The following is a 27,917-nucleotide window of genomic DNA, read 5'->3' as shown; positions in this document are numbered from 1 at the left end:
CCCCCAGTTTGAATTATATCATGCCTAAAATCTCGATTAATGTGAAACACTAAGAAAATTGCTCTCAGGAGAAAAAAAGGGAAAAGGAAATAATTTCTATACTACATTTCATTTCAAAATAATCATTAAAATAGGATTAAATGGTGGGCTTTCAAAATTGGTGGTGTCAGAAATGACTAATTTGTGTATTCTTCAGTATTTGTACTTGCTTCAAAACACCTCAGATCATCACATATCAGGATTTTGAGCCATTTTTCTAATCTTTCCCTAAAAAAGCATTTGTCTTATCATAAAACTACTAACTAAGATGTATTTGACTATCTCCAAACTGCTTGGAATGAATTAACTTTGTCTTCTTCCACCATCCTTTCTCCCTTCCCCAAAACACTGCTGCTCAGCCTGATTACTCATTCTTTTCATTGGTCTGTTGGTCTCTGTTGGTCAATATTACAGCTTCACATTAAGCTGAAGGCCCCTCACCTTCTTCTTCATAGTTGTCTTGGGTTTTCTTAGCCCTTTGCTTTTTTATTTACATTTCACAAATGTAAATAAAATATACCCTTTTATTTAAAAAAAAACAACTGACTATATACTGCTCTATACCCTACTGTTTTCACTTTAAAAATATATTGGAAATAATTCCATATTACTCAATTTGGTAAACAGCCACTGTCTTTTTCTGGTGCATAGTGTTTATTTAATAGGATAGACCATCTATCTATATAGTATATCTATAATAATAAAAGCCTAAGTGACTATCGCAACCAAACAGGCTGTGTGGGGCAACCAGGCCAGCAGGTGGCAGGGAGGAGTAAGGGGCGACCAGGCTGGCGGGGGGGGGGGGGGGGGGGAGTAATTAGGGGCGATCAGGCAGGCAGGCAGGTGAGCAGTTAGGAGCCAGTCATCCCGAATTGTGAGAGAGATGTCCCGGATTGGAGAGGGTGTGGGCTGGGCTGAGGGAACCCCCCACCCCAGTGCACAAATTTCGTGCACCGGGCCTCTAGTCCTAATAAAGTGGTAATATGCAAATTGACCGCACCTTCGCTACACCCAGGCCACGCCCACCAGCCAATCAGGGTGAGTATGCAAATTACCCAACAAAGATGGCGGTTAATTTGCATACGCTGAGGGAAGGAGGAGTGAAGACTGAAGACAACTTAGAAGGAAGAGGGAGGAAAAGCGGAAAGCAAGGTGGCTGCCATAGGGAAAGCCCAGGTGGAGCGGGGCGGGTGGCAGCGGCGCGGCGCGGGGGTGCAGGCGCAGCAGCCGCAACAGCGGCAGCAGCGGCCGCTTGCAGGATTCTTCCTGCAAATGGGCTACTAGTATATATATAAAAGGCTAATATTCAAAGTGTCCCCTCAGGCCCAAAACAGATTCGATTGCTCGCTATGACGTGTGACCACCAGGGGGTGGTGCAGAACATGGTGGGCGATCAGTGGCAATGGCCGGGCACTGAGGGAGTGAGGGAAGAAGGAGGCAGGGGGAACTGCGTGGTGCCGGTGCGCAGGTGGTGAGGGAAGGGGGAAGTGGGGAACCAAATCGGCTGTGATTGCTCCCCAGGCCTAGGGACCCTATTCGTGGACGAATTTTGTGCACCGGGTCTCTGGTAAAAGTAATAAACCCTACATTGGTGGATATTTAGATGTTTCAATCCTTTTTTTGGAACAGTGCTTAAATGAATAACTATGTATAGGTGTCACTAACTGATGTCTTCAAAAGCATTTCATTTTCTTACGCTTATTGCGTGTATATGGAAATGATAATTAAAATTTGTATTTTAATCTTACATTGTGATATTGCTTTATTTTCCTTGTAGAGCTAATTAGATGATCTTAAACATCTATGTCTGGGAACAGACCAATTTGACTCTTCTTTTCTGGTTTTTACTTACTTACTGTCAATAACCTGCTGGGCAGCTTTTGTAATACACAGTGGTATCTCAGTTCTCTAATTTAATTCATTCCAGAAAGCTGTTTGACAAGTGATTTGTTTGAAAACCAAATCATATTTTCCCATTAGAAATAAAGTAAATGGAATTAATTCATTCAAGACCCCCCAATGATTTCCTGATTTAACCTTAGTTAGATACAGTACAGCACTTCTTTTCTTAAATTTATTGAACCATCCCCTACTATCCTTAACCCTTTGCACTCGCTTGCTTTTTTCTCGATTCCTTTATTCTAATGCTAACCGTGTCGAGTCACACTCGACATCCGAGTGCAAAAGGTTAAGTCACTTTCAGCATTCATTCCAGAAGTGTCTTTCAGGAGGTCAGTAACAGCATTTTCGGTTTTTCACGTATCACTGTCTCCGAAATGCTGTCACTGGCTAACTGCTTTTTGTTTACCCAATTCAACTACAGTTTTTCTACCTCTTCAATTGCCTGTGATCATATTTTCTTTTACACCCTTAGCAACAATAGCACTCTTTATTATTTAAAATTGTGCTAATCATCCATTTGCCAGCAACAAAAGCAAAAAAAAAAAAAAAAATGACACAAAAACATTCACAGTACAGTTTCCCGAGGTGTTACCAAGGTGAGGTTTAGCCATAGACTACCTCATACAGGTGCATTCTCTTCTTTGTTTTTGGCCTGACAGACACTTTTTATCATGTTGATATATCGGAAGGAAAGCTTGGTGTTTATAGATTTTTTTTTTTTAGCAGATGCTTTTTATTGTGTTAAAGATGTCTCCTAATTAATTTTCCCATTTTAGCTAACATCTTTTATCATGACTGATTTTTCTGTATCTTGAGAAGTTCATAGAGTATGTCTCTTTAGCTTTGTTACCTATGTTAATTTTTTTAAATTTAGAACTATGCTTAAATTACTAAGATAAATGGCATTTAAAAAATTTTTTTTAAGTTTTAGAATAGGTTTATTAAACTTTAATTTTCTTTTAAATTTCCATGGTTTTAATTGAGATTGGCATAAAATTAGTGTTTTTATTTATGGTAAATATTTATAACTAACACTTCAGAAAAAAAGTCCTCACTTGTAGCTTTTACCAATACCATGGTATAAATACTCCTGCCATAGCAAAGGAGTTTTAGGGATAAAATTGGCAGGTTTAAGGAGTTTTAGGAATAAAGAGCATCCATGGGGGGACTGCATAGGTAAGGGCTTGGGAGCTGCCAAAAGGCATATATTCATAGAGAAAAAGAAAAAGAGGTGCCAAAGGATAAGGGGAAAGGAAAACATCCATTCATAGAAGATAGGGAAAAGCCACAGGGTATGGGGAGAAAAAGGAAACAAACTTTCACAGAGGAAAGAGAAATGCTGACAAATGGGAGAAAGAGGAAAACAGATTTTCACAGGAGATAGAGTATTCTACCATTGAAGGGGGAGAAAAAGAGGGGCGCACCATGCGGGCTTTAGGCTTTGAAACTGATATTCTACCAATTGGAAGATAGTGTGAAAAGACAAAGATAAACCTTAGAAAAAAGGAGCTTAGTGGGTTACCCCCCTTGGGATCTCCTCCCTACATGGAGTCTGTATTTGCTTCCAATAAATTTCCACCCTTTTCATCTACCACCTTTTGTCTTGTCTTCATTCTTCTAATCCATCTGGACAAGAACTGGGGAAAGAAATCACCCTTTCCCCAGTTCTTGTCCAGAAAAACCCTTTCCCCAGTTCTTGCTCAGGAAAACAACCTGACTCACTAACATGTCACTTGATGTGGAATTGGGAAGAGATGTGCACAATTGACTCTTTCAAGCGAGTGTGAACCAGTTCTACAATACCACTTACTGCAGTTTGTTTTATTGTATTGTCCTTCTTTGGATTAGGGATCAAAGTTATACTAGTCATTAAAAGTGTTGCTTCTTTTTTTCTCTTCTCTGGCACAATTTGTAGATGATATCTGTTCTTTGACAATTTGATAACATTTCTCTGTTAAACCTTGTTTATTATTTTTCTGGTGTTTAGAGCTTTTACTACTAATTGACATTCTCTAAGAGTTAAATATTTAGATTATTGTAGTAATTATAGATTTCTGTTTTTTCTTGAAGCAGTGTATTAAGTTACATTTTTCGAGGAAATTGTTTTTAAGTTTTTATACAAAGCTGTTTCTTTCCCCTCTCCCCGCCAACCCCCAGGTAGAGATTTTACCATTTATTAATACCCAAGTAGAGCTTTTTGTAATTTATTGCAAACTAGTGGCCCAGTGCATGAAGTTGTGCACATTAAAAGGAAATTAATTGGAAGAAATATTTTAATATCGCTATTCGCCCTTCATAATAGAAGTGTCAACCAAATTCACGATCAACAATGACAAATAGAAACACACGCATGCGATTGGCACCAGCGAGAGCTTTATATGTATCGTGCATAAACAAGTCAACTTAGCCTTTTATATACACTGAGTGGCCAGATTATTATGATCTATGAACAAATAATAATCTGACCACTCAGTGTATATCCTATATAATAAAAGGCTAATATGCAATTGTCCCCTCGACCAAGAGTTCGACCAGCAGGCCAGCCGGCCAACCACCCATGTCCCCTCCCCCTGGCCAGGCTAGCCAGATCCCACTCATGCACCGGGCCTCTAATATATAGTGGCCCAGATTATTATGCGTTCAGAGATCATAATAATCTGGCCACTCAGTGTATATATGTATAGGATAAACTTGCTTAATTAGACCTGCTTTCTGATTTAGCTAAACTTTTTCCAGCCCAGTGAAGCACCCCAACTTCTCTTTCATGTAATTGTCAGCAACACAGCAGTAAATATCAACACGAAGCAGATTATTATTGTAGATCACGCAGGGAGAACAAATATTTAACTGCAGCAGTGTTTGACTATATTCTGCGCAGTGAGAAAACCTGAAGTCATTTTCAAGGTCCACCATTTCTTACTTCTTTTCAGTCGGGTCAAGTTTCTAAGCTTTCTAGTCTCCGTTTTCCGACTAATGAAAAGAAAATAGAATTCCACCGAGTCTCCTATCTCCAGGACTTCTGTGAGGATCAAATGAGATGAGGCATGGGAAAATGCTTCACAGACATTTGGTTACAGTGTAAAGTGTTTCCACCTGGATATAAAGCAAGTCCTCATAGCAACTGGTAGGAAGGTGGCAAAGACACTTAGCATATTAGCCTTTTATATAGATAGATTACAATGTGGGTGGCCCTTGCCCATGCTGCCTGCCAATCAATACAAAGCTGATTCTAAATTCCTTTTTTAAATCTGTAATAATTGTTAGGGTCACGGAAGGAGGAACGCATGAGGCCAAAGGGGGTAAAGAATTATGAATTTGGCCGAAACCGGTTTGGCTCAATGGATAGAGCGTCGGTCTGCGGAGTGAAAGGTCCCAGGTTCGATTCCGGTCAAGGGCATGTACATTGGCTGCGGGCACATCCCTGGTAGGGGGTGTGCAGGAGGCAGCTGGTCGATGATTCTCTCTCATCGATGTTTCTAGCTCTCTATCCCTCTCCCTTCCTCTCTGTAAAAAATCAATAAAATATATTCAAAAAAAAAAGAAGAATTATGAATTTGTTAGGTCATCTGGATAACAGATGGGCTGAGCCCCAAAAATGGTGCCAGATTTTAAAAGACTCTAGGCAGGCTTTTTCTGGGCAGAGAATTCTCTGGGTGGGTCCTAAGGGGAAAGATAATGGTCTTAGTAAGCGGAATGTGGTCTAAGCAAAAGGGAATGTCCACTGTGAAGTGGTCTAAAGGTCAGATCCCAGGGGAGAAGGTGTCCCTTCAATTACTCTATCAGACCTAACAATTATGTTCCCTTTTCTTTTTCTTGCTCCATCTTTCCAGAGGTTTGTCCATTTTGAGTCTTTTTAAAGAACTAATCTTTGGTTATCCTAATTTACCTTTGTATCTAATTTGTTCAATTTTATTAACTTCTCTTATTTTTTACTTTGTTGTGAAATGTGTGTTATTTATATTCATAAACATTCTAAATACTTTCTAAGTTTTAATGCAATTTTTTTCTTGGACTCATGAGTTATATAGAAATAAGATTTTAAATTTTATCATGTCCTCCCCCAGTTTTAATTATTGTCAGAGAATACTATACTTTCTAAAGTCATATCTTTAGCAGTTGTATTTGTTAAGATTTATTTTGTGGTGTAGCAGTCTGTTTTTATAAATGTTCTTTGTATGCTTTTAATAGTTGGATGCGGTTTGTTAACTATGCTTTCAAATCTACACTTAAATTTTTTTTAGTGTGCTTTATCTAACATTGCACTATCATTGTGAATGTGTATAATTTGATCCATTACTTTTTTAAATTAAATTATTGGGGTAACACTGGTTAATCATATAGGTTTCAACTGTACAATTCTATAATCTAACATCTATATATTGCATTGTGTGTTTACCACCCAAAGTCAAATATATTTCCATCATCATATATTTTATATCCTTTATCTTTTACTACTTCCCCCCACCTTCCTTTTACTCAGGTAGCCACCATACTATGTCCATGTCTGTGTCTGTGAGTTTTTGTTTGTCTGTTAATCTTTCTTGTTCATTGGTTGGTTTCAGTTTTATATCCTACATATGAGTGAAATCATGGTTTTTTATTTTTTCCATCTGACTTATTTCACTTAGCATGATATTCTCAAAATCTATCCATGTTGTCGCAGAAGGCAGTATTTTATCTTTTCTTACTGGTTGAGTAGTATTTCATTGTATATATATGTACAAACTCTTCTTTATCTAATCATCTGTCAGAGTACACTTTGGTAGTTTCCATGACTTGTACACCGTGAATAATGGTGTAATGAACATAGAGTTGCATATATCTTTGCAAATAAATGTTTTCAAATTTTTCAGGTAGATACCCAGAATAGGGATTGCCGGGTCTATTCTAAATTTTTTGAGGAACCTCCATATTGTTTTCCATAGTGACTATACTAGTTTGCATTCCCACCAGCAGTGAATAAGGGTACCTTTTTCTCCACAACCTCTCCAGCATTTGTTTATTACTTGTCTTGTTGCTAATAGCCATTCTAATGAGTATGTAGTGGTAACTAATTGTAGTATTTTTTTTATATAGTTTTGTTGATTCTAGAGAGGAAGAAAGAGGGAGAGAAAATCATTGATTGTTTTCCTCCTGTATGCCCCATGCTGAGGATCAAGCCCACAACCCAGGCAGGTGCCCTGACCAGCAATCAAACTGTGACCTCCTGGTTCATAGGTTGACACTCAACCACTGAGCCGTGCTGGCTGGCTCATTGTAGGTTTTTGTTCTTTTTTAAAATATATATACATATTGACTTCAGAGAGGAAGAGAGAGGGAGAGAGAGAGAGAGAAACATCAATGATGAGAGAGACTCATTGATTGGCTGCCTCCTGCACGCCCCCTACTGGGGATTGAGCCCACAACCCTGGAATGTGCCCTTGATTCGAATCAAACCGGGGTCCCTTCAGTCTGTAGGCCAACATTCTATCCACTGAGCCAAACCAATTAGGGCTCATTGTAGTTTTGATTTGCATTTCCCTAATAGATAGAGAAGTTGAACATCTTTTTGTATGTCTTATTGAGAGAAGTATCTGTTCAGGTCCTCTTCCCATTTATTAATTGGATTGTTTGTATTTTTCTTGTTGAAGTATGTAAGTTCTTTATATATTTGGGATATTAACCCCTTATCTGATATGTTAGCAAATATCTTCTACCATTTTGTTGGTTTCCTTATTGTTTTGTTGAAGGTTTCTTTTGCTGTGAAGAAACTTTTTAGCCCTCACCGGTTTGGCTCAGTGGATGGAGCCTCGGCCTGCGGACTGAAGGGTCCCAGGTTCGATTCCAGTCAAGGGCACATCCCCAGTGGGGGTGTGCAGGAGGGCAGCTGATCGATGTTTCTCTCTCATCGATGTTTCTCACTCTCTATTCCTCTCCCTTCCTCTCTGTAAAAAATCAATAAAATACATTTTTTTTAAAAAGAAACTTTTTAATTTGATATAGTCCCATTGACTTATTCTTTGTTGTGCTTCCATTGCCTTTAAGGTTGGATTCATAAAATTTAACATCATCTTTTTTTCTTTTTATTGATTTCAGAGAGGAAGGGAGAGAGAAAGATAAAAGCATCATTGATGAGAGAGAATCATTGATTGGCTGCCTCCTGAACACCCCCTATTGGGGATCAAGCCCGAAACCTTGGCCTGAATGTGCCCTTGACCTGAATCGAACTTGGGACCCTTCAGTCTACAGGCCGACATTCTATCCACGGAGCCAAATGGTCCAGGGCTAACATCCTTTTTAAAGGTTTTTTTCTAGATATTTTAATCTTTTTTTGTTGCAATTACAAAAGGAATTATTTTTCATTTCTTTTTCTAAAATGTCATTGTTAGTATATAAAAACACAATTGATATTTGTACATTGATTTTGTATCCTGCAACTTTACCGTATTTGTTTATTGTTTCTAATAGTTTTTTAGATGAGTCTTTAGGGTTTTCAATATAAAGAATCCTCTCATTTTCAAAAAGTGACACTTTTCCTTTTTTATTCCCGATCTTGCCTGCCTTTTATTTCTTTCTCTGACCTGATTGCTCTGGCTAGGACTTCTAGTATTCTATTGAATAACAGTGGTAAGAGTGGGCATTCTTGTGTTGTACTTGATCTTACAGGAAAACTTTTCAGTTTTTCACCATTGAGTATGATATTAGCTGAATTTTGTCATATATGGCCTTTATTATCTTGAGGTACTTTCTTCCCATACCCATTTTATTGAGTATTTCAATTATAAAGTGGGTGTTGTATCCTGTCAAATGTTTTTCCTGCATCTAATTAATATGATCATATGATTTCTATCTTTTATTTTGGTGATGTGATGTATCACATTGATTGGTTTGCATATGTTGAACCATCCTTGTGACCTTGGAATGAACTTTACTTGTTCATGATGTATTATCTTTTTAATGTATTGTTTTATTCGATTTGCTAGTATTTTGTTTAGGACTTTTGCATCTGTATTTGTCAGAAATACTGGTCTGTAGTTATCTTTTTGTGTGATATTCTTGCCAGGTTTTGGTACCAGGGTAATGTTGGCCTCATAAAATGTGTTAACAAATATTGCCTCTTCTCCAATTTTTTGGTGAAGTTTGTGAAGGTTCTGTAGTAAGTCTTCTTTGAATGTTTGGTAGAATTCACTAGTGAAGCCCTTTAATCCTGGATTTCTACTTGTTGGATAGTTTCTGATTGCTGTTTCATTTTCCTTAGATTTTTCAGTTCTTCATGATTCAGTCTAGGAATGTTATATATTTCTAATAACTCATCCACTTCTTCTAGGTTATTGAATTTGGTGGCATATAGTCTTTCATAGTATTCTTGTATAATCTTTGTATTTCTGTACTATCTGGCGTAACTTTCATGTTGTTTCTAATTTTGTTTTGTGTGTTTTTTCTTTAGGCTTAATTTTTTTTTTCCTTTTTAAATATATTTTTGATTATTGATAGTATTACAGATATCTCCCACACCTCCATACCCACCAGCCCATACCCACCCCCATCCCTCCAGGACTTCACTACCATATTGCCCTTATCCATGAGCTATGCATATAATTATATAAGTTCTTTGGTTTATCTCTTCTCATCCCCATAATGCCACATTGAGGTATATCGGTGTGTTCCATGCCTCCCTGCTTCGGGTCTTATTTCCTTGGTCACTTCATTTTGTTCATTAGATTCCACAAATAAGTGAGATCGTGTGATATTTTTCTTTCTCAGATTGTTTTAATTCACTTAGATAATATTTTCCAGGTCTATCCATGCTGTCCCAAAGGGTAAGAGATCTTTTTTTTTTTTTTTTACAACTGCATGGTATTCCATAGTGTAAATGTCGTAAAGCTTTTTTATCCATTCATCTACTGATGGGCACTTGAGCTGTTTCCAAATCTTAGCTATTGTAAATATGCTGCTATGAACATAGGGGATCATATATTCTTTCTGATTGATGTTTTGGGGTTGTTAGGTTATACTCCCAGAAGTGGGATCACTGGGTTCCATTTCCAATTTTTTGAGGAAACTCCATACTGTTTTACATAGTGGCTGCACCAACCTTCATCCCCACAGTAGTGAATTAGTGTTCCCTTTTCTCCACATCCTTGCCAGCACTTTTTGTTTGTTAATTTTTTTATGATAGCCATTCTGACAGGTGTGAGGTGATATCTCATTGTGGTTTTAATTTGCATTTCTCTGATGATTATTGAGTTTGAGCATCTTTTCTTGTGTCTCTTGGCCATTTGTATGTCCTCTTTGGAGAAATGTCTATTCAGGGCTTCTGCCCATTTCTTAATTGGATTATTTGTCTTCCTTTTGTTGAGCTGTATACTTTATATATATATCTTGTTACTTTATATATATGTTTATATATATATATATATATTTGTTACTTTATATATTTTGCATATTAAGCCCTTATCAAATGTGTCATTGGCAAATACACTGAGTGGCCAGATTATTATGATCTCTGAATGCATAACAATCTGGCCACTCTGTGTGTGTGTGTGTGTGTGTGTGTGTGTGTGTGTGTGTGTGTGTGTTAGAGGCCCGGTGCATGAATTTGTTCATGGGTGGGGTCCAGCCAGTCTGGCCAGGGAGAGGGGACATGCACGGTTGGCCGGCCTGCCTGCTATTCAAGGGGACAATTTGCTATTGGCCTTTTATTATATAGGATACACACTGAGTGGCCAGATTATTATGTGTTCAGAGATCATAATAATCTGGCCACTCAGTGTATGTTCTTCCATTCACTGGGTTCCCTTTTCAATTTGACGGTGCATTCTTTTGCTGTGCAGAAGCTTTCAATTTTGATATAGTCCCATTTGTTTATTTTCTCCTTAGTTTCCTTTGCAGAGAAAATAAAGGAGCTCTTCTAAGAGATGTATCTGCAAACATACTGCTACAAGAGAGGTCTCAAATTTTACTGCCTATGTTTTCTTCTAAAATTTTTATGGTTTCATGCCTTACATTTAAGTCTTTTATCCACCTTGAGTTTATTCTTGTGTATGGTGTAAATTAGTAATCGAGTTTCATCTTTTTTTTTTTTTATTAAGGTATTACAAATTACCCCATTGCCCCCCAACCCCCAATCCTGCCCTCACCCTCACACTCTGTTGTCTGTATCCATTGGTTATGCTTATATGCATGCATACAAGTCTCTTGGTTGATCTCTCTCCCTTACCCCCACCCTCCCCTACCTTCCCTCAGGTTTGAGCATCTGATCGATGTTTCTCTGTCTCTGGATCTGTTTTTGTTCATCAGTTTATGTTGTTCATTATATTCCACAAATGAGTGAGATCATGTGATATTTATCTTTCTCTGACTGACTTATTTCACTTAGCATAATGCTCTCCAGCTCCATCCATGCAGTTGCAAATGGTAGGAGTTCCTTCCTTTTTACAGCAGCATAGTATTCCATTGTGTAGATGTACCACAGTTTTTTAATCCATTTTTCTGCTGATGAGCATTTAGGCTGTTTCCAAATCGTAGCTATGGTGAATTGTGCTGCTATGAACATAGGGGTGCATATATCCTTTCTGATTGGTGTTTCTAGTTTCTTGGGATATATTCCTAGAAATGGGATCACTGGGTCAAATGGGAGTTCCATTTTAGTTTTTTGAGGAAACTCCATACTGTTCTCCACAGTGGCTGCACCAGTCTGCATTCCCACCAGCAGTGCACGAGGGTTCCTTTTTTTCTGCATCCTCACCAGCACTTGTCATTTATTGATTTGTTGATGATTGCCATTCTGACAGGTGTGAGATGGTACCGCACTGTCATTTTGATTTGCATTTCTCAGATGATTAGTGACTTTGAGCATGTTTTCATATGTCTCTTGGTCTTCCTTATGTCTTCTTTCAAAAAGTATCTATTTAGGTCCGTTGCCCATTTTTTGATTGGATTGTTTATCTTCCTTTTGTTAAGTTGTATGAGTTCCCTGTAAATTTTGGAGATTAAACCCTTATCGGTGATAACATTGGCAAATATGTTCTCCCATGCAGTGGGCTTTCTTGTTGCTTTGTTGATGGTTTCTTTTGCTGTGCAAAACCTTTTTATTTTGATGTAGTCACATTTGTTTATTTTCTCTTTAATTTCCAATGCCCTAGGAGCTGTATCGGTGAAGAAATTGCTTCAGCATATGTCTCAGATTTTGTTTCCTTTGGATTCCTCTAGTATTTTTATGATTTCCCGTCTTACATTTAGTCCTTTATCAATTTTGAGTTTATTTATGTGTATGGTGTAAGTTGATGGTCTAGTTTCATTTTTTGCATGTATCTGTCCAATTTTCCCAAAACCATTTATTAAAGAGACTGTCTTGACTCCATTGTATGTTCTTGCCTCCTTTGTCAAATATTAATTGAACATAGTGGTTCGGCTCAATTTCTGGGTTCTCTATTCTATTCCATTGATCTATATGTTTGTTCTTGTGCAAGTACCATGCAGTTTGGAGAACAGTGGCTTTGTAATACAGCTTGATATCTGGTATTGAGATCCCACCTACTTTGTTCTTCTTTCTCAGGATTGCTGCAGCTATTCGGGGTCTTTTTATTCCAGATGAATTTTTGGAGAGTTCTTTCTAGGTCTGTGAAATATGCCGTTGGTATTTTAATGGGGAGTGCATTGAATTTATAGATTGCTTTGGATAGTATGGATATTTTGATGATGTTGATTCTACCAACCCATGAACACGGTATGTTCTTTTTTCTGTATGTTCTTTCTTCCTCTATCTTTTTTTTTCAACATCCTCTAGTTTTCTGAGTAGAGGTCTTTTACCTCCTTAGTTAAGTTTATTACTAAGTATCTTAATTTTTTTTGTGCAATGGTAAATGCAATTGTTTTTTTAATCTTTCTGTAAGTTCACTGTTGGTGTATAAAAATGCCATCGATTTCTTGGCATTAATTGTGTATCCTGCTACATTACCAAATTCATGTATTAAGTCTAATAATTTTTTTGATGGATTCTTTAGTGTTTTCTGTGTACAGTATCATTCGAGCTGTCATCTGTGAATAATGACAATTTTACTTCTTTTCCAATTTGGACGCCTTTTATTTCTTCTTCTTTTTTATTGCATTGGCTAGCACTTCTAGTACTATGTTGAACAGGAGTGGTGAAAGCGGGCACCCCTGTCTTGTTCTTAAGGGAAATGGTTTAAGTTTTTGCCCATTGAGTATGATGTTGTCATAAAAGGCTTTTATTATGTTGAGGTATGATCCTTCTATTCCCACTTTGCTGAGCATTTTTATCAGAAAAGGATATTGGACTTTGTCAAATACTTTTGATATGATTATGTGATTTTTGTCTCTCAATTTGTTTATATGATGTATCACATTTATTGATTTGTGGATATTGTTAGTTTCATCTTTCTGCATTTTTCTGTCCAGTATTCCCAGCACCATTTGTTGAAGACACTGTCTTTACTCCATTGTATGTTCTTACTTCCTTTGTCAAATGTTTATTAAACATAATGGTGTGGGACAATTTCTGGATTTTCCATTCTGATCCATCTACTAGTCCTAATATATAAAAACCCTGGTTCGTAATGACCGGAGGCTGACCAACCGGTAGTCAGTGCTGGTCCTGCCCCCAAGCAAGTGGTAAGGGGCAATCAGGCAGGCAGGCAGAGGTGTTAAAGGTGATCAGGTAGGCAGACCAGCAGTTAGGGTGATCAGGTAGGCAGGCAAGTGGTTATGGGAGATTGGGTAGGCAGGCCAGTGGTTAGGGGTGATCAGGTAGCCAGGCAAGTGGTTAGGGGAGATCAGATAGGCAGCCAGTGGTTAGGGGAGATCAGGTAGGCAGATGGCCCCTTGCTGGGCTGACCCCCCTCCCCAGCAAAGAAAGAGGGAGGCCCAGGCCAGCTAAGCCATTGCACCCCAGCCTGTCACCTGCAGAAGGAGGGCACCAGTGGCAGGAGCGAGGGGGCAGCGCTGCATAGATGGCAAGCAGTGGCAGCGGCTGGAGTGGGGCCAGCTGCCTGCAGCCCGGGGAAGGAAAGCCTCGATAGGCCCTGATCTCAGGTCAGGCCTAGGGACCCTACCCGAGGGGTCCCAGATTGTGAGAGGGTGCAGGCTGGGCTGAAAGACCCCCCCCAACCCCCCCACCCCCGAGTGTGCGAATTTTCATGCACGGGGCCTCTAGTATATATATAAAAGGCTAAGTAGACCATCTGACCCTCTGGTACCTATAACACTTACTGACCACCAGAGGGCAGATGCTCAACGTAGGACATGCCGAGCTGTAGTGACTTGGCAGCGGCGGTTCTCAGGTGATGCACCCTGGAACCAGAGAGAAGGGAGCCCAATATTAAAATATTTCTTCTAATTAATTTCCTTTCAATGTGCACGAATTTGTGCACCGAGCTACTAATTGGTGTATATGACTGTTCTTGTGTCAGTATCAGGCTGTTTAGGTAATAATGGCTTTGTTGTATAGTTGATATCCTGTATTGTGATCCTTCCTACTTTCTTTCTTCTTCTTTCTCAAGATTGCTGCAGCTACTCAGAGTCTTTTATGATTCCATATAAATATTTGGAATATTTGTTCTAGCTCTGTGAATTATGCCATTGATATTTTAATAGGGGATACATTGAATCTATAGATTGCTTTGCGTAGTTTAGACATTTTAATGATGTTAATTCTTCCAATCCATGAACATGGTATATGCTCCAATTTGTTTGTATCTTCCTCTATTTTTTTTGCCAATGACCTATAATTTTCCAAGTACATGTCTTTTACCTCCTAATTAAGTTTATTCCTAGGAGTCTTTTTGTTCTTGCTGTTGCAATAGTAAATGGGATTTTTTTTTTTTTTTTTTTTTTTTTTTTTTTTTTAGTTTCTCATTCTGACAGTTCATTATTGGTGTATAAAAATGCCATTGATTGCTGGATATTGTTTTTGTATACTGCTATCTTGCTGAATTCATTTATTAAGTCTAGTAGTTTCCTGGTGGCGTCTTTAAGGTTTTCTATGTAGAATATGTCATCTGTGAATAATGACAGTTTTACTTGCTCCTTTCCAGATTGGATGCCTTTTATCTCTTCTTGTTGCTGATTGCTGTGGCTAGGACTTCCAGTACTATCTACACTAATAAAAGAGGAAAATGCTAATTGACCGTACCTTCACTACGCCCACAGCCAATCAGAGCAAGTATGCAAATTAACCCAACAAAGATGGCAGTTAATTTGCATACGCTGAGGGAGGGAGGAGTGAAGACTGAAGACAGCATAGAAGGAAGAGGGAGGGAAAGCGGAAAGCAAGGCGGCTGCGGGAGGGAAAGCGCGGGCGGGGTGGGCAGGCTGTGGCGGCAGCTGAAAAGTGCAGGGCAGCAGCGGAAGGGAAAGCACGGGGCAGTGGTGGCAGGAAGGAAAGCGCAGCGGGGGCGGAGGCTGCGGGAGGGAAAGCGTGGTGTGGGGGGCAGAGACAGTGGGAGGGAAGGGAAAGCACTGGGCAGCGGCGGGAGGGAAAGTGCGGGGCAGCGGTGGTGAGAGGGAAAGCGCGGGGGGGTGGCGGCTGCGGGAGGGAAAGTGCGGGGCAGCGGTGGTGAGAGGGAAAGCGCGGGGGGGTGGCGGCTGCGGGAGGGAAAGCGCAGAGGGTGGGGGTTAGGGGGCAGAAGCGGTAGGGAAAGCGCGGGGGGGCGGGAGAGGTGGCGGTGGCGGGAGGGAAGCCCGCCGGAAGCCCTATTTTTGCAGGAATCTTCCTGCAACAGGCCCCTAGTGTTGAATAAAAGTGCTGAAAGCAGACGACATCCTAGTCTTTTTGCCCATTGAGTATGATGTTGGCTGTAGGTTTATCATATATGATCTTTATTATGTTGAGGTATGATCCCTGTATTCCCACTTTACTGAGTTTTTATCAAAAATGGATGCTGGATTTTGTCAAATGCTTTTTTTGTATTGATATGATCATGTGGTTTCATCTTTCAATTTGTTTGTGATGCATCACATTTATTGATTTGCAAATATTGTACCAGCCTTGCATCCCTGGAACAAATACCACCTGATCATGGTGTATGAGCTTTTTAATATATTGCTTGATCCAGTTTGCTAACATTTTGTTGAGGATTTTAGCATCTATTGTCTCAGTGATATTGGCCTGTAATTTTCTTTCTTTGTAGTGTCTTTACCTGGTTTTGGAATTAGGATAATGCTTGCTTCATAAAAAGAGCTTGGAAGTGTTCCTTCCTCTTAGATTTTTTGGAATAGTTTGAAGAGGATGGGTGTTAGTTCTTTTTTGAATGTTTGTTGAAATTTACCTATAAATCTATTTGGTCTAGGACTTTGTTTGCTGGAAGTTTTTTAATAACTGTTTCAATTTCATCAGTTGTTATTGGTCTCAGGTTTTCTCATTCTTCCTGATTGAATTCTGCAAGATTGTATGTTTCTGGAAATTTGTCCATTTTGCTCAAGTTGTCCAGTTTGTTGCCAGATAGTTGGTCATAGTATTTGCTTAGCCCAGAAGCTGGGTCTGCCTTGATTCTTACATTTTGGTTGACCCTGTACTTCCCCCATAGAGCTGGTCCCAGAGATATCAGCTCTAGGTACTTGCGGTCCCACTGGCTTTTGCCTTGCTGAGCAGTCCTGGATGGTGTATGGGTACCCAAACTGCTGTTTCTGACTAATTATATCAGGCAAAGACTCAAAGCTTCCAGAGAACCGCCTCTGCCTACAGACTGATTTGATTCAGTCTGGAGCAGTCTCAATCACCTACAGTTGGGGTGAGGTTTTCCAACAAGGTGGGACAATTGCTTCTGCCTGGAGGCTAATTGTTATTCTCAGTCTCTTAATAGACTTCAGAAACTCCACAGGGTAGGGCAAGGGATTTTCCATTAGCGTGGTCGACTGTCTTCCCCTCAGGCAAAAACAACAGGATAGCAAAGGTTTGCCTGAGAAAGATGGCCCCCACAGCATGAGAGAATGACTCAGCACAGGAAACCAAGCTGTCTGCCTTCCAAGCTCTAACCCCAGATACCCCAGCCTTGGCCTATGTTTATACAGCTCCAGTCCACTCTTCCCTACCTCTTCTGGAGCCCAAGGTGAGTGGCTGCACTCAAAATATTCTATGTTGGCCCTTTAAGAGGGTGCCTACACTTCCAGCTGTCTCTCCCTGGCAGTTAGCAACCCTGCTGTTTTTCACAGCCTGATGTTATGTGGCCACATTTCTCAACACTAGTGCTCTGGGTTGGGGTGGGGGTGGGGGCTAGCTTGGGGATTAGACCCCAGAGTTCTCAGTGGCAAACCCCCACAGCTGAGATTATCTCTCTGGAACTTTAGCTGCTGCCTGTGGGAGCCCAGCCAACCCTTTCACTCCTCTGTCCTTCCCACTAGTCTCCAGTTTCTGTCCTAGGTTATCAGGGTTCTCTCCAGCAAGTCTTCAGCTGATTATTTAGGATGATTCTTTTGGGGATTTTTTCCAGTTTGATACTGGGAACATGTCTGTGAGTTTCCACTTACTCTGCTACCTTTTTTTCGCTCCTTTTCTCTAATTTTATTTATCTGGGTCTTTTCTCTTTTTTTCTTAGTGATTCTAGCCAAGTGGTTGTCAATTTTATTAATTTATTTAACGAACCAGCTCTTTGCTACATTAATATTTTGGGGGCCAGTCTTTTTTTTTTTTTTTTTTTCCTCTATTTCATTCAGTTCTGTTCTACTTTTTATTATTTCCTTCCTTCTGCTGACTTTGGGCTGCATTTGTTCTTTTTCCAGTTCTTCAAGATGTAATGTTAGGTTGTTTATTTGGGGATTTTTGTTTCTTAAGATAGAACTGTAATGATATGAACCTCTTAACTACCAATTTTGCATTCCAAAAGTTTTGATGTGTCGTATTATTATTTGATCTCTCATTTTATTTCTTCTTCGACCCAGTCATTGTTTAGTAGCTTGTTCTTCTATCTCTACATATTTGGTTTTACTTTCCTTTTTCAGTGGATTTCCAATTTCAAAGTCACAGAATATATGCTTGGTATGATTTCAGTCTTCTTAAATTTGTTGAAACTAGCTTTGTATTCCATCAAATGGTCTATCCTTGAGAATGTTCCATGTGCTATAGAGAAGAATCAATAATAATAAAAGCGTAATATTCTAATTAGACCGGACAGCCAAAACAACCTTCCAGACGTCATTCTGGACATCCTTCCTGATGAAGCCGTGGTGGTGGGGGCCAAGGCAGAGGCAGTTAGAGGCAATCAGGCAGGCAAGTGAGCAGTTAGGAACGATCAGGCAGGCAGGCAAGCAGTTAGGAGCCAGCGGTCCCGGATTGTGAGAGGGATATCCAGTTTAAGCCCGATCTGGCAGTCAGACATCCCAGAGAGGTCCCGGATTGTGGAGGGTGCAGGCTGGGCTAAGGGACCCCCTCATCCCTGTTCACGAATTTTGTGCACCAGGCCTCTAGTCTATATATATAAAAGCCAAGCAACCAAATGGTGGAACGACCAGTGGCTATGATGTGCACTGTGGCAGCCAACCGACCCAACCGGGGGCTGAGCTGGCCAGCCAACCACCTGAGGCCCCTCCCCCTTGCTGGCCCCACTCCCAATCGGCCCCCCAACCCTGATCACTGAAGTGTGACCTTCAGTTGATTCTAAGTAAGTAAATGCTCTCCAGCCTTCATAGACCAGGAACCTGAATGACGAGTGATCAGGAGGAAAACTGCTCACAGTCTGGATCGTCAGTCAGGTGTCCAGGAGAGGTGCCCAGCACAACCACGATCTTCCTGCGTTCTCTCTCCACTGCTTACTACCAAAGAAGGCAGCTATATCACACCGTGGCTGCTCTTTATAGGGTTTGTCAGCGGGGAACTAAACCGCATTACCTGTCTAGGGAGAGGCTTAGAAACGGAAGCTGTAAGTGTCCCTGACACTAAAGCGCCTTTGAAGCTTCAACTCATCCAAAAGCCAATAGCAAACGTGTATACACCCCGCAAAGATCTTTGACACTAATAACTCCCCCCAGCTGGTCCCACCCCCGATTGGCCCCCCTCACCCCGATATGGGGCGGGCAGCCGGACCCTACCCATGCACAAATTCATGCACTGGGCCTCTAGGTTATAATGTCCTAGGATAAAAGGCTCTGAAATGTTGATTATGTCCACTTGGTTTAATGTGTCATTTAAGGCCAAAATTTCCTCATTGATTTTCTGTTTGGCTATCCAAGCTGTCAATGAGCTATTTAGGTTTCCTACTATACAGTAATTGTGGTTTGTCAGTTTTTCCTTTCAGTTCTGTATTAGTTGCTTTACATATTTTGGTGCTCCCTGATTGGGTACATATATATTGAGAAGTGTTGTGGTTCTTTTTGAGGGGGGGTGTTGTTTTTTGTTTGTTTTTTGTTTTATTGGCATTTCCTTCCCAGGACTCGCTGAGCTCTTGGTAGAATTTTAGGGTCACCCCAGGGCAGGGAGGGCAACAGGTATGGTGAGTGTGTCAAATCCTTTGGGGCAACCACATGAGAGCACACTGTAGAGAGAGCCAAGAAACTCCTGCTTGCCAGCTGTGCAACTTTTAGGGAGGCATTAACCTCTCTGGGCCTCAGCTCTGAGCATCCAGGACTAAGTGGGGATGACAGGACAGGTTATCAGAGCCATGCAGAGTTCCAGACGATGCTCATGTGGAGATGAGAGGACTCATTTGCTGCCCTTATCACAACCCCTTTCACCCTTCTGATGGGCGCTGCAGGGCTTGGGGACTTGCACTCGTGGTCTGGGGCTATCAGAACAAAGGACCATGAGCTGGGGGCTTCAACATCACAAGTGCATTGTCTCCCAGCTCTGGAGGCTGCAAGTCCAAGATCAAAGGTTCAGCAGGGCTGGCTCCTCCTGAGGCCATGAGGAAGGATCTGTTCTAGGGCCTTGTCCTTGGTAGGTAGACGCCATCTTCTCCATGTCTTCACACAGTCTTTCCTTCTGTGAGCGTCTAGATCCAGATTTCCCTTTTGTATAAGGACACCAGTCATATTATATTAGGACCCACCCTAATGACCATGTAATGACCCTATCTCCAAATCAGGTTGCATTCTGAGATTGACTCCAAATTCAACATGGATATTTTGAAGAGGGGGAGAAAGGAACCCAATTAAACCCATGACAAAGCCAAACATGGCTCTGGTATCAGACAGGCCCAATTTGTCCCCTTTATCATTATAATATCTCACTTGTTACCTATTTTATCTTGAAATCTGTTTTGTCAGATAAATTAGGTGTACCGGTTAATAATAGCGGATTTTGTAATCAAAGAAGACATGATAATTTCAAGAGAAACATAAAAAATGCTTTATTCAAAGTATGTCCATTGCTAGCTACACATTTCCCCATCTTTCAGGTAATTTGTGGATCCCTCAGACCTTACCCCAGATTGCAAGAGGGCACAGGCCAGACCAAGGAACACCACTGGTGCACAATTAGGTCCGGGGAGGGACGCAGGAGGGCTCCAGGACCTGTCCGGCTCATCTCGCTCAGTCCTGATCAGTCAGACCCCAGCAGCAAGCTAACCTACCGGTCAAACTGTCTGATTCCTGGTAGTTGGTGCACATCATAGCAACTGGTCAACCGGTTGACTGCCCCTGGTAGTCAGTGCATGTCATAGCAACTGGTCAGCCGGTCGACTGTCTGTCCCCTGGTAGTTGGGGCACATCATAGGGAGTGGTTGAGCGGCCTTAGCATATCATTAGCATATATTTTGATTGGTTGAATGGACGACCAGACACTTAGCATATTAGACTTTTATTACATAGGATGATTTCGTATAGCCATTTTATCTTTAGTTTTCTGGTAACTCTGTGTTTCCATTGTTTCTTTTCCCTTGTGTTTCTATCTGTTGTTTTAGTTTGGTGGTATTTATAATTTTTTTCCTCTGTTTTTTCTTTTTTATGTTATGTGTCTCAGTTCTGGATTGTTTTTCTAGTTACCGTTAGATTTGTGCAAAAGAAAGCTTTATATATAAATATAAGTCCTTTTCCTTTTGAATGCATCCTTTCTTCACCTTTGCAAATTCAGACCTTTACGCTCTCCCCTTTATATTTTGTGGTGTCACAAAGTATCCCTGTGCATTCATTTCTGAATGCAGAAGCTATTGTTTTCTATCTTTTTTAATACTTTTACCTTCTTTAACTTTTATATTTAAGAGTATAATACCCTATTCTGAAAATGGGTGGCAATATCTTGCTTTTATTTGTCTATTAGATATCTTACTCAAAGTTTTATATTCTTTTGTCCTTTTTGTTTCAGAGGTTAAGCATCTTCAATATTTTCTATAATGGAGGTCTTGTAGTGGTAAATTTCCTTTTTATATATGTCAGGAAAAGTTTTAATTTCTCCTTCATATTGAAAGAATAACTTTGCTGGATATGTTATTTTTGACTGGTAATTTCTGTTTTTCAGTAGATTTTATATTTTATACCACTACTCTTGCCACGCTTATAGGATTTCTGCTGAAAATTTGATGATAATCTACTGGGATTTTCTTTATAGATTACCAACTTCTTTTTTCTGGCTGCCTTGAGAATTCTTACTTTGTCATTAATTTTTGACAGTTTTAATTTAATGTGCTTTTTAAAAAGGCCTTTTGGATTGGGATAATTAGGTGTCTGTTTGCTTCTTGGATTCAAGGATCTAGCTTGACACTACATCATCCTGTACAACTGATTTGGGAAGTTCTCATTAACTATTAGCTTGAATTGGATCTCTGTTTCCTTCTCCCTCTCTTCCACTATACCTTATTCATATATTGCTCTTTCTGATGAAGTCACATTTTTCTTGTAGAGTTTTCTTCTTTTCTTTTTTTTAATCTCAAAGTATTTCTCTTCTTTCATGTGTGTCATTTCTAGATTTCTATCCTCCATCTGTTCAGCTGTTTCCTAAGCTCACTAGTTCATTCTTCTTCTAGTTTATTGAGTTTTTCATGTCCAGAATTTTTTTGGGTTCATTGGTTTTATTTATTTATTTATTTATTTTAGTTTCTCTTGCACTGCCTGGCTTCTCTGATCTCTGTGGGGTGGTAGAAAATGCCCTGTATTACCTGGGGAGGTGAGCATCTCCTCTGTGACAAAGTTCCTTCCGTCTCAGGGCATGGTTCCTGTGGGGGAATGTGGTAGCAATGGGGTTCAAAGCTGGGGAAATCCCAGTGCTGTCCCTGCAACCAAACACTGCCAGCAGTCCAACCATGATGGGTGGGGGGAGGGTAAGCTGGGAGAGGCTGGTTGGTGCTTTTGTGGGTTTGTTCTCCTCCCAATAATGACAACTGCAAGACCTTTGCTGCCAGTGGCAACCACCTGACAACCACAGCTACACCTCTGTCCTTCATCTCTGCCCAGCTCACTGGGGTTAGCCACAGCACGTACCAACTACTCCTATAAGAATGCTCACCTCAGCCTTAGACAGTTTGGCTCAGTGGATAAAGCATCGGCCTGCGAACTGAAGGGTTCCAGGTTCGATTCTGGCCAAGGGCACATGCCAGGGTTGTGGGCTCGATTCTCAGTGCGGGGAGTGCAGGAGTCAGCCGATCAATGATTCTCTCTCATTATTGATGCTTTTATCTCTCTCTCCCTCTTCCTTCCTCTCTGAAATCAATAAAGAAATATAATTTTTTTTTTAAATGCTCGCCTCATTGTATCTCTGCTCCTCTGGGCTGTAGGGAGTGCAGACAGCAACCTGATTTCTCTCCACTTCCGTTACCCACAATGAGCTCCTTGCTGTGTCCTTGACACCTGTCTCTACTCTTCTCCCTTCCCTCTTTCTCTACTCTAACCTACTTGCCCACCTTCAGATTTTCAATGCATGGATCTCTCAAATGTATTTGTGCATTGAGCAGGGAATCCTTTGATGAATTATAGCTGTTCAAATTGTTGTAACTTCAGTGGGAATAGACCAGTGGAACCTCTCACACTGCCATTTCTCTGATGTCACTCGACCAATTTCTTTTGGTTAGTATTTGTTTGATACGACTTTCAAGCTTTCTGTATCTTTTTGTTTTAAATTACTCCAAACAGTATATAGTTAGACAGACATATGTTAGACACATTTTGAATCTTGCCTTGTATCTTTTATACTCCTAACTCTCCTTTCAAATTTTTCATCTTTTTGTCTGTCTTTTGTTCTCTGGGTTGTATTCTCAGATGTAATCTTTTTTTACTCATTTTCTCTTAGTGCCATTTAATCAAACATTTAACCTGTTCATTCCCAGAGATTTTATGTAGTATTTTAAACTATGTTTTTAATTTCTTCTTTTTGGTCTTTAATTATTAAAATACTAGAGGCCCATTGCACGAAGATTCATGCAATAGGCCTTCCCTCCCCTGGCTGCCGGCACCGGTTTTCCTCCAGCACCTGGGACCCAGGCCTTCGCTCTGGCCGCCACCTTCAGTCTTTGCTCCAGCTGGAGCGCCGCTCCTGTATCTCCCTCCGCCCCCCCGCCTCCCCCTTCATAGCAGGTATCCCACCCCGCCCGGCCGCTCTGCGCCTGCATGTGTGCTGCCCAGAGGCCCGGAGCAGCTGGGGGGGGGGGGGGGCACCATCTTTGTCAGGTTAATTTGCATATTCACTCCTGATTGGTTGGTGGGCATTGTGACGTAATGGTCAATGTTAATATTTCTCTTTTATTAGCGTAGGTTCTTTATAAATATTTTGATTATTAAAATACTCTCTTCCAGTATTTAGAATTATGCTATAATTTGTTCAGTGCTCCTAAAGCCTGTTATGTGTAAGGTGTGTGTGTGTGTGTGTTTGGCTACAGGAACTTTTTTAAAAAACTATTTTATTGGGGTATGATTGACATACAGAAAGCTATACACATTTAATGTATACAACTTGATGAGTTTTGAGATACGTATATACCATAATCTGTGCCATAAACATAATTGTCACCTGCAAAAATATTTCATCCTGCTCTCTTTATTGTTTTATTATTGGTATACCAGAGGCCCGGGCATGAATTTGTGCACAGGTGGGGTCCGGCCAGCCTGCCCTGATGGAGGCCCATCAGGCCGGCCAGGGGAAGGCGCCACAGGTGGTTGGCCAGCCGGCCCTGCCCTCAATCAGAGTGTTGGGGGCCAATTGGGGGTGGGGCCGGCCAGAGGGAGGGGCCGTGTGTGGTTGGCCGGCTGGGTGGAGGGCCGCAGGCAGTTGGGAGCTGGGCCAGCTGGGGAGGGGGCGATCAGGGCCCGGGTCAGGCTGGTTGGCTGCTGCAGTGCATGTCATAGCCACCGGTCATTCTGGCCACGCTGGTCGCTGGGCTTTTATGTATATAGACTAGAGGCCCAGAGGGAGTAGGCCTATGCTGGCAGTTGGATACCCTTAGCGCTGCTGCGGAGGCAGAAGAGGCCACCACTGCTGTGCTCGCCAGCTGTGAGCCCGGCTTCTGGCTGAGTGGCACTCCCCCTGTGGGAGCACACTGACCACCAGGGGGGCAGCTCCTGCATTGAGTGTCTGTCCCTAGTGGTCAGTGCTCATCATAGCGGCCACTTGTTCTGCCTTTCGGTGGATTTACATATTAGCCTTTTATTATATAGGACTAGTGGCCTGGTGCACGAAATTCGTGCATGGAGGGGGGTGTCCTCAGCCCATCCTGCACCCTTTTTTATCTGGGACCCCTCGGGGGATGTCCGACTGCCAATTTAGGCCCTGTGGGATTGGACCTAAACCGGCAGTCAGACATCCCTCTCACAATCTGGAACTGCTGGCTCCTAACCACTCGCCTGCCTGCCTGCCTGATTTCCCCTAACCACTTCTGCCTGCCAGCCTGATCGCCCCCTAATCGCTCCCCTGCCAGCCTGATTGACGCCTAACTGTTCCCCTTCCAGCCCAATCGCCCCCAACTGCCCTCCTCTGTCGTCCCGATTGCTCCCAACCCTCCTCCCCTGCCGGCCTGATCACCCACAACTGCCCTCCCCTACAGGCCCAACTGCCCACAACTGCCCTCCCCTGCTGGCCCGACTCCCCACAACTGCCCTCCCCTGCCGCGACCTGCCTCCTCTGTGCAAGGCAGCGGAGACGCTGGGACTGGCCTCCTCTGCACCAGCAGAGCCGCGGGACTTCCAGCCCTCACTACCTGGAGCGACATCCAGGCCCCGCCTCCACTGTGCAGTTGGCCATCTTGTGGTGGCCATCTTATGATGATGTCGCACATGAGGGCCACCTAGGCTTTTATTAGTATAGATGTGTATAATGAGAATACTTAACATAAGATCTACTCTCTTTCTTTACCAGATTTTGTAGTTTCTGATACATTATTACTAACTATAGGCACTATAACATACAGTAGATATCTAGGACTCATCATCCTGTACAACTGAAATTTTGTACCCTTTGACTAATACCTCCCTGTTTCCCTTCCCTCCAGTCCTTGGCAACCACTATTCTGCTCACTGCTTCTATGAGTTTGACTATTTTAGATTTTACATATAAGTGGTATAATGTGGTATTTGTCTTTCTGTGTCTGGCTTATCTTACTAAGCATAATGTCCACCAGGTTCATTCATGTTGTCGCCAATGGCAGGATTTTCTTTTTATTTAAGGCTGAATAATATTCCATTGTATATATACCACATTTTCTTTAGGTTGCTTCCATTTCTTGGCTATCCTATATAATAAAGAGGTAATATGCAAATTGACCCTCACGCCCTTGCACAAGATGGTCGCCCCAGTGTGGTCAAAGATGGCCACCACAAGATGGCCAACAGGGGAAGGTAGTTGTGGGCGATCAGGCCAGCAGGGGAGGGCAGTTAGGGGCGACCAGGCCGGCATGGGAGGGCAGTCAGGGGCGACCAGGCCTGCAGGGGAGGGCAGTTAGGAGCGACTAGGCCTGCAGGGGAGGGTAGTTGGGGGGACCGGGCTGGCAGGGGAGGGCAGTTAGGGGTGCCCGGGCCGGCAGTTGGGGGCAATCGGGAAGGCAGGGGAGCAGTTAGGCATCGATCAGGCTGGCAGGGGAGTGGTTAGGGGGTGATCAGGCTGGCAGGCAGGTGAGCAGTTGGGAGCCAGCAGTCCCGGATTGTGAGAGGGGTGTCCCAGATTGAAGAGGGTGCAGGCTGGGCTGAGGGACAACCCCCCTTCCACCAGTGCACTAATTTCATGCACCAGGCCTCTGGTTGTGAATAATGTTGTAATGAACATGGGAGTTCAGATATCTCTTCCAAATCCTGATTTCAGTTCCTGTGGACATATACCCAGCAGTGGAATTTCTGGATCATATGATAATTCTATTTTTAGTTTTTTTAGGAGCCTCTACTGTTTTCCTTAGTAGCTATGTAACCTTGCATTACCATCACCACAATCTAGATACTCAACTTTATCATCACAAAACTCCCTGTGTTATCCCCTTATAGCCACAGCCTAAATCCCTTGCCCCTAATCCCTGGCAACCACTATGGCCTCTATCATATAATTGTTATTTCACAAATGTTACATAAATGGAATCATGCTGCAAGTATCCTGTTGAAATTGGCTTTTTCATTCAGTATAATTTCCTTGAGGTTCATGTGTCAATAGTTTGTTCCTTATTGTAGTATCCCATGGTTTGGATGTGCCACTGTTTTAACCAGGCACCCATTGAAAGTCATTTGGGTCCTTTCCAGTTTTTGGTATTACAAATAAGGCTACTATGACCATTCATTTCCCACATTTTTTAATGTAAATTTTTAGGTACCACTTAATGTCGACAAAGTGCCTTGGTTCTGAATTGGAATGTTTTCACTCATTATAAACTGTAATCAAAGCAATAATATATATCCATAAGATAACTTAGGTGTTCTGATCTAACAACTAATATTCTTTTCAACAATGATAAGTACACTTTTGAATTAAGTAAAACACCTTTATCTGTATGGGTTTTGGTTGGAAAAATTGTGACTGATAAAACCTGTTGAATGAAGTGTATAAGTAAACATTTGTGTGAATATCCTTTTTAGGAAGCCGAGGCACAAGAGCTTCTCAAATTGATAGTCACAGTAGTAGTAGCAACTATCATGAAAGCTGGGAAACTCGAAGTAGTTATCCTGAAAGAGACAGATATCCTGAAAGAGACAATAGAGATCAAACAAGAGACTCCTCCTTTGAGAGAAGACATGGAGAAAGAGACCGTCGTGACAACAGAGAAAGAGGTTTGTCAAACGGAATATTATTAAATAATGACTAACATTGATTGGGAAAATTATTATTTTTTAAGTAGTTATCAATTTTTTAATGAATGATGTCTTTTAGATTTTTGTTTGTTGACACATTTGAAGCTATTATATTTACTCATATAATCTTTTCTTATATACTTAGTTTAGGGGAGAGGGTGTAAATAACTAGCTACCATGACCTGTTGGGTAACAGTGATGGTAGTTGCACACTCAAAGAACTGAGGTGCACTGTTGTATGTCTCTCATATTAACCAAATAGCTCATAACCCTTTAAAAAATGTAGATTTAGGGTACCATTCTGGCATTTCTGATTCAAGAGATACTTAAACTGTCTTATCTGAGTCTCCTGGCCACTCCCTCACTAGCAGTGATAAACAAAGTTCTGTAAGGACTGTGGTAGAGGAACGAGAAAAACAAAATGATAATTACAGGACTGGGGTTTTCTAGAAAAACATTTTACTTATGTTCTTTCATGAGAATATGTAATGCTTGCTTTAGCTAATTTTAGATTCTTATATATCTTAATCTAAACATTTTCTGTTACTCTATTAGGTGATCTCTTAAATAAATTTTGAAGCAAGGCTACTAGAAAGCATTTAAGAAGGGTATTAAGTATCTTCTTTAACAAGCTTTTATTGCCTGTACATATTAGGGCCATAAATAGTTAAGATTTTATGAAGGTCTTATTAACCTTGGCTGGTTACTAAAGTAAGGTTTGCTGTAATGCTGAGATTAGTATAGTACAAAACTTGATGGAGTAGAGAATTGAATATTGATGCTTCACAGTGAGCTAAATCAAAGAGGTAATACAGTATATTAATATGGAAGTACTAAGAGGAGAATGAATGAAGTCTCTA

General features: G+C 41.2%; 1 protein-coding gene across 5 annotated transcripts in view; it reads left to right on the top strand.

Moving 5' to 3' along the window:
- Window positions 1-27,917, top strand: part of ZC3H13 (zinc finger CCCH-type containing 13) — a 144,205-nt gene that overhangs the window by 76,054 nt on the left and 40,234 nt on the right. For all 5 annotated transcript variants that reach the window (XM_079778873.1, XM_079778876.1, XM_079778875.1 and 2 more), the window contains exon 11: window positions 26,845-27,036. In XM_079778873.1, the coding sequence (XP_079634999.1) occupies window positions 26,845-27,036 (192 nt within the window). The remainder of the gene's footprint in view (window positions 1-26,844; window positions 27,037-27,917) is intronic.

The sequence above is a fragment of the Cnephaeus nilssonii genome, assembly GCF_951640355.1.
Source record: "Cnephaeus nilssonii genome assembly, chromosome: 8".
Classification (NCBI taxonomy): Eukaryota; Metazoa; Chordata; class Mammalia; order Chiroptera; family Vespertilionidae; genus Cnephaeus; species Cnephaeus nilssonii.
This window is presented reverse-complemented; position numbering and strand designations above follow the sequence as displayed.